The following is an 8,063-nucleotide window of genomic DNA, read 5'->3' as shown; positions in this document are numbered from 1 at the left end:
AGATTATATATATATATATATATATATATATATATATATATATATATATATACGTATATTTTAATCTAATAATCTATATTATATAGTATATCAATAATAAGGTAATATCACATGCGTATATATCTAATATAATAACAATAACAATAATAAAGTTTATATATATATTTTTTAGTATTTTAATATATATATATATATAATTCTGTATTTATATATATTATAAGATTAAAATAATAATAATAACAACACTTAACGTAACATAACTATTTTTATTATTAATACATTTAATTTTTATTATATTAATATAATATAGCTAATTATAAAAAAGAAGAAATTTGAAATATATACTAAAATATATTATTAAAATAAACTCAAAAAATCAAAATAATGCTTAAAAAAATTCTGAAAAATAATCCATACCTTCAAATGGCTTTTTTTAGTACCTGCGACCAACAATTAAACATATTTCAATTATAGTAACTCAATTAAACCAAAACACCTAAATTAAAAAACCATAATCTCGAATTTACCTTAATTTTGAAATAGAGCTCCAACCAACCAAAATATCTTCTTGCTAGTTTGAACAACGATCGGCGGTGATGGAAGATGTGAAAATGCTCCACCTGTGGTCGGACGAATACGGCGAAGAAAACTCAAAAAATTGGTGTAAAAAAAAACCTCTCATTGTAAAGATTCCGAAACTACTCTCGAATTTGTAATTGGAGGAACGATGATGGAGAAATCTAATGTTAAAGAAACAAAAATTGATAAGGAGAGAAGAAGTGTCGTAGACAATGGAGGATTTCAGAAAAAAAAAAAACTGATAATGTGGGTGGGGGCAGTCGGTCCATTATCAATAATGGAGCGGATGCTGCTGGCGTGGCACACCCCCACGCCACGACGCAGCATCCGCTCCAAATGTTAGCGGACTCTGCCCACGTGTACTGAGTATCCGCTGTCAGATTTGGAGTTTTACGGTATTTGTAAAATTTTTTTAATTTTACATTATTTTTGACATTTATTATTTAATTTACGGTAAAAATAAAAAAAACCCCATCCGGGATGGGTTATCTTATCGATTTTAGGTAGCATAAAATTAGGGATATTGTGTTCAAATCATTCACCTATTTAGAACATAGTGTAGTAATAGAGTAGTCCAATAAAATCGTCTCACAATCAAACCGTGTTCGAGTCAATCGGAGCTAGTTTCATTCAACCTTTGCAACCAATAATTCTTGCAATTATCTAAATCGACTGTAAGTGGGATTATATATATGCTTTAAAATTATTTTGGTTATGTTTTAAATCTTGATTGTACACATGATGCTTCGTGTCTTTTATATGTATATATTCAGTTCATATGAATCGATTATTATTATGATGCAAATATGAAAGTAAGAACTGTCAAGATTTGATTTCAAGTATATGGCCCTCACACGGTGGGTATAAAACCGTTATATGTTCCTCACACGTGGGTATAAAACCGTTATATGGCCCCTACACGGTGGGTATAAAACCGTTATATGGCTCTGCACGGTGGGTATAAAACCGTTATATTACCTTGCCCCATAGAAAAGTAACATATTGGAGACAGATCAATGAATCTTGAAAAAAAAAATGAAATTCGGTGCTTTATATACGATATGATATGATTTTGAACTATGCTTTCAAATATGTCTATCTTATGTATTGTACCCTATCATGACAAATTCCATAACGAGTCACTTTTGAAATTTCTTTTCTACTATTATATGAAAGTCACTTATGAAATTATGTATATAAGTATATTTGGAATTCACTTTTGAACATATGTTTATATGTATACCTTGTTATTGGTGTAACGATCGGCCCCCACTTGCTGAGTATTTTTCAAAACACTCACCTCTTACCTCCTCTCTAGATAAGACTGAGGAACAAGTGAACGATGACGAGCAAGAGCCGTTCTGGGGCTGGTAATGAAGTTCGAAATCTGAGGATCCAAGCATCTACTTAGTTTTCTTATATATGTTTTCCGTTGTAATCCGCTTCCGCAACTATGTCGTATTCTCTGGTAAATTTCTATTGTCAATATAAAAACAATTATTCATTATGAAAAAAAAACTGGTTTGGGCTATTTTATATGCTACGAGGCTTATTGTTTTTGTTAAACAATGTCGATTTCAACTAGGCCCAATTTCGGGGCGTGACAAGTGTGAGTAGGGTTTTCACGAGCTACGATGACGATTGACTACAGACTTACCGTCTGTTATGGTGGTTTTGTAGTCTAAATAGAGGCATCTCTACAGGGTTTGGGTTGGGTGTCGAGAAAGTACATGTGATTCATACGCCTCTAGACAGTTGAAAAATCCGAGAAGAATTATCCATCGCATGATTTAGAGATTGCATCCATTGTCTTTGTACTAAAGATCTGGCAACATCACTTGTATGGTGAGTGATTTGAGATCTACTCAGACCACAAGAGTTTGAAATACTTGTTCACTTAGGCTGAGTTGAACATAAGACAATATCGATGAATGGATCTTCTGAAGGATTATGACTGTGAATTCAAATACCATCAAGGTTATGTGAATCCAAATGCATATGCACTTACTCGTAAAGTGTGTGTGATTTTTCTTTGCAATAGTGCAGTATAGGAGTGTTGTTCTTTGGGGTTCAAGTTTCGTTACAAAAAATAACAATAGGAGATTCGAGTCTTTTCTATACCTGCTGAGCTAGATTCTTACACCCGTATCCGGAAAGTACAGTACTTGTATCCGAATATGCAGAAGTTAGCCTGACTTTCTCAGGGAGATAAATAACACTTTTTGTGTTGATCTTCAGGAATATGGGTTGTTGTGTTTGTCTGGCAAGGTAGTTGTACCCGACGATCCAACGTTGCATGAGGAGATTCTGTCTCAGGCCCACCAGAGCAGGTTCATTGTACACCCTGGAATTATGAAAATGTACAAGAAACTGTGTACGAGATTCTGGTAGAAAGGATTGAAGCGCAATGTTTATAATTTTGTATCCAGATGCATTTTTTTCTGCAAGTCAAGACCTAGCATTGACGACCTAGAGATTTGCTCCAAAATTTAGAGATTCCCCAATGTAAATGGGAGCATGTGACCATGGATTTTGTTACCTACTTTCCGATGTCTTCCAGGAATAGTGGTGCGATATGGATTATTGTGGATCGGTTTTCCAAGTCAGATTGTTTCATTCCATATAAACGGTATTTTACCTTTGACCATATGGCCTGATTGTAGATTCAGGAGATTGTACGACTGCATGGGATTCCGTTGAGTATTGCTAGTGTTAGGGATTCAATACTTACGTCATGGTTTTGGGGTAGCTTCCAGTAGGCCTTGGACACTACGCTGAGTCTGAGTACAACATATCACCCAGAGACTGACGTTCGGTCAGAAAGAACAATACGCACTCTTGAGGATATGTTCAGAGCTTCAGTTATGGATTTTGTTTTTCCCTGGCAGGAACATTTTCCATTGACCGAGTTTACGTATAATAACAATCATCACAACATTGGCATGACATCGTTTGAGACTCTTTATGGTAGCTGTTGTCGAACATTTTTGTTCTGGGATGGGGTTTGTGAACGACAGGTAGAAGGGTAAGTTGATCCAGTAGATTGCTGACAAAGTTGATCTGATCAAGCAAAGAGTCATAGATGCACAAAATATACAAGCCAATTATGCCTACACCAAGCGCAGTACAATACATTTTGAGCCAGGAGAACATGTATTCTAAGAGTCTTACCTTTCTGGAAGGTGATGAAATTTGGCCTTAAGGGAAAGATAGCACGGATGGTCATTGGGCCATTCCAGATTCTGGAGAAGATCGGGGATGTTTCATACCATCTGGCATTACCACCATATCTCACTTGTATTCATGACGTATTCCATTTATCTTTTCTTAGATAATATATGGCTGATAAATCGCATATCTTGCATCTGGCCGAACTGGAGTTAGAGATTCCTGATTCTATTGGCGTACCTCATGACATGCGGACAAGATACTATAATGAGGAGAGAGGAGAACTATGTGTAAACATGGTTTTCAAGGATAAAAAAGATCTGATTGCATCTGTGAAGGATTATTCGGTCAGAGTTTCTAGGCGTGAATATCTTGTTGTTGAGAGCACACGCATTTTGTGGAAAATTCAATGCAAAAATGATTCTTCCACCATCAGATGTCGTTGGGGTCTTCACGCATCTTTCAAGGAGAAAACAGGTTATTGGAAAATAACCAGATATGGTGGGCCTCATACATGTATATCAACCAACGTCGGCATAGATCATCACAACTTGAATAGTGATATGGTTGCACATACACTATTGGGCATTGTACGATGTGATCCTTCGTACGAGATTAAATATATAATAGAGAGTGTGAAAGATAAATATGGATATCAAATCTCGTATACGAAGACATGGCGGAGTCTGAAACGTGCAGTGGAAATTGTTTATGGAACTTGGGAGAGCTCTGTTCAATTACTGCCAAAATATATGCGTGCTCTTTGCAAATACAATATTGGAACAATTGTCGACTGGAAGCATCTCAGAAACAATGAAGAAATAAAAACATTGAACTATTGTTTTTGGGCGTTCAAGCCGTGTACTAATGGATTTCGACACTGTCGAAAAATCATTAGTGTCGACGGTACACATTTGTACACAAAGTACAAACACAAAATGTTGATCGCTGTCACTCTCGATGCTAACAATCAAGTTCTACCATTGGCTTTTGCAATTGTTGATGAAGAAACGTCTGATTCCTGGAAGTGGTTTTTGGAAAATGCTGGACGGCATGTTGTATGTGGCGAAAATGGTGTGTGTCTAATATCTGATAGGCACAAGGGAATCGTGCGAGCCGTTGAAGATCTACCCTATTTCAAACCTCCACAAGGTGTGCATCATTTTTGTTTGCGGCACGTCTGCTCAAATTTTAATTCCAGGTTCAAAGATGTGCATTTGAAAGATTTGTGCTGGGAAGCAGGTAGTCAACATCAAATTTGTAAATTTGATGCAACAATGAAGGCAATTAAGAACAAAAATATTTTGGCACACAGATATTTGGATGGAATATCAAAGGAAAAATGGAGTATGGCCCATGATGGAGGTTGGCGTCGTGGAGTGATGACGACCAACATGTCCGAGTGCTTAAACAGTGTGTTAAAGGGAGCTCGTAGACTGCCTATATCTGCAATATTACACTTGATCCTTCTGAGATGTGTCCAATACTTCATTGAACGTGTGACAAAAGGTCAACGTATGGTTCAAGAAAACCAATTGTGGTCGAATTATGCACGGCGAAAGTATGAGGAATGGGCAAAGAAATCTAGTGAACATCGTGTTGTTAAATATGATGTACGATCACAAACTGCTCAGGTTGCGACCGGAGGAAGGCCAAGTCGCGGCCAACACATGCAAGTGGTGAGAATATCAACAACAGATTGTTCATGTGATAAATGGACAATTTTCGGCATCCCGTGTTCTCATGCTATTTGCACCGCTAAATGGCACTCTTTAGATCCCACGACACTTGTGCAGCCATGGTACAATATATCGGAGTACCTCGCAACGTATGAAGGAAGATTTGAACCTCTTGCAGATGAAAGATATTGGGATCGTCCTACCTTTGAGTTGCAACACAACCCAGTTAGACGTGAAAGAAGAAGAGCAGGTAGGGATACAACGACTCGACTAAAAAACGAGATGGACATGCCGGTAGCGAAAGAGAGACAACAACGAAGAACTAACAGGTATAAACTTTGAAAATTTAATTTGTTCCTAAAAATATGTCTTGTAATATATTTTAATTTGTATATGTCTATTTTTTTTTTCAGGAGCATCAGATGAACGTGAACAATTGATTGCTTGACGAAAAATATATAACAAATAAATGTTTGTTGGTAGCATATGCGTTTTTATAATTGTGTCATATAATGTATGCATTGAATAAGATATGTATTTGATATTGGTTAAATGCATTGATCTATTACACTACTAGCATTTTTCTTCATATTTGTTTGAATCAACTTAATAAAGTATTTAAAATAATTGTGGTGTAATAAAAAAAAACTCATACGGAAAGAAAAAAAAAATCACATGCATAACTAATTATCAATTACTATAACACAAAAAAAGAATATCATTATTGTTCATGACAATTGCAGTTATACAAATGACCACCGGTACCACAAGCAGGTGGTCTACGTCTACGTTGTCCTCTACGCACAACAGGAGCATCAACAATTTCTTCACTCCTCTCTTGTTGCTCATCTGAATAACTAGGGAATATTACAGGTGACGGAACGTTTCTTTCAGGAGCCAGAATATTGCGTTGACCAGTATTAAGCAGATCTGTAAAACTTTGGATATTTTCACAAAATGGAGTATGATAACCGGCATCAACATATGAACCAGATGGTCCTGCACCGTAAAATCCACCGAATGGTCCGGTATTGTACAACCCACTAGATGGCCCTGCGTTGTCGAACCCACCAGATGGACCCGCGTTGTAGAACCCACCAGATGGACCCGCGTTGTAGAACCCACCAGATGGACCCGCGTTGTAGAACTCACCAGATGGACGAGGAGGAACAAACCCTGATGATGACTGATGCGAATCAGAGGATGACATACTAAAATTTTGTGAAATATTACTGTGTCTGCCAATATCTAAATTCGGTTGATATGGCCTAAAACCAAGCCCAGTTACTGCAGGCGATATAAATCGTACAGTAATGCGATCATACCATGGAAAGTAATCATCATCGACTTCCCTAGATCTTCTGTAGCGTTCTCCTCGGGCAACATTACTCAATTTTCCATTCCAAAGAATAATTGCATCTTTATGATACTCTCTCCAATCTGTGTTGCGATGACCTGTTCTATTAACATTGTGTAGGTTATCGTTGTCAAGTGCAGGCCTAGGAATAGATTGTCGCATTTTGAACTGCCTCAAGACCCGATCAGGACGATGCATCTCCACAATATGAAAACAAATCAGAGGACAAACACATCTCCAGATTCTATTATCGTATGTACTAATGATCGCTTTAACATCAACATCTTTCTTGTTGTAAACTATCCAATTAAACTGCATAATAATAATAATAAAATCATTTTTAATTAATAAATATGAATTAATATAATTACTGTAAAATTTTAATAATCCAATAACACACCTCGGCATTAGTCAGACGATCGAAGCAATCCCTTATAATTCTAACAGCGTGCGTTGGTGAATGAGTGTAACTAAACACATTTGACCACCTACAATAAAAAAAGATTATTAAAATTATTACAAAATGAATTTGTAATTTATAAAAAGCTAATATTTTTCAAATATTACCGTGCACCATAAGGAGCATATGGAATATCTTCCTCGAATTCATTTTGAGGCACAGTCAGAGATAATCCATTTATATCAGGATTAACAAATGTAATCCTGCTCCATGCCCATACCTGCCATCAGTAATAAATTAAATTATAAATTATTATAATGTGATATTAGATGAACTTAAAAATTTATACCTGTAGGATAAATAGAGGCCCGGATATTATAGTTTTTCTTATCCGTATTGCATTGCATAACTCACGATATAGGAATGCTAGAACTGCACTTCCCCAACTATAAGATCTGATGCGTTCAATATCCCGAAGTAGTTGCAAAAAAAATCAATTTAACAGATCCTCCTTGATAATCTGGAACCATGATTCCTCCAATAATCATTAATGCTACACAACGGGTATATTTTACGACATCTATTTCTGGACTATTATCATCGATATGTGCAGCCATGCAATGCTCATATAAAGCGGTCATCGATAAGTGGCCACCTTTGAAATGCGACGTCAGTGGCGTAAATCCCAATAAATTCAAACATATATGCTGTCACTCTTCAACTTTGCGTGAAACATCTATACCAATTACAGGCTCACCATCAATAGGTAGACCCCAAATAATGGAAATATCCTATAAAGTGATGGTTGCTTCACCACATCTAAAATGAAAGGTATGTGTTTCACGTCGCCATCGTTCAACCAAAGCAGTAATTAAATGAT

At 36.3% G+C, this 8,063-nt stretch overlaps 1 protein-coding gene across 1 annotated transcript; it reads left to right on the top strand.

Annotated features, from left to right (window-relative positions):
• The first annotated feature begins 3,917 nt into the window (after window positions 1-3,917).
• Window positions 3,918-5,874, top strand: LOC140878703 (uncharacterized). The gene is made up of 2 exons (XM_073282318.1): window positions 3,918-5,676; window positions 5,840-5,874. Exons 1-2 carry the CDS (start codon window positions 3,918-3,920, stop codon window positions 5,872-5,874), a joined length of 1,794 nt encoding a protein of 597 aa, XP_073138419.1.
• Window positions 5,875-8,063: the final 2,189 nt, after the last annotated feature.

Source organism: Henckelia pumila, chromosome 2, assembly GCF_033568475.1.
Source record: "Henckelia pumila isolate YLH828 chromosome 2, ASM3356847v2, whole genome shotgun sequence".
NCBI lineage: Eukaryota > Viridiplantae > Streptophyta > Magnoliopsida > Lamiales > Gesneriaceae > Henckelia > Henckelia pumila.
Note: the sequence above shows the minus strand (reverse complement) of the source record. Positions and strands in the feature narration are given on the sequence as shown.

Bases quoted from the DNA above. Each gene is read 5' to 3' on its own strand.
- LOC140878703 (XM_073282318.1), top strand. From the start codon at position 3,918: ATGGCTGATAAATCGCATATCTTGCATCTGGCCGAACTGGAGTTAGAG. The intron at 5,677-5,839 runs GTAGGGATACAA...TTTTTTTTTCAG, and splicing joins ACGTGAAAGAAGAAGAGCAG to GAGCATCAGATGAACGTGAA.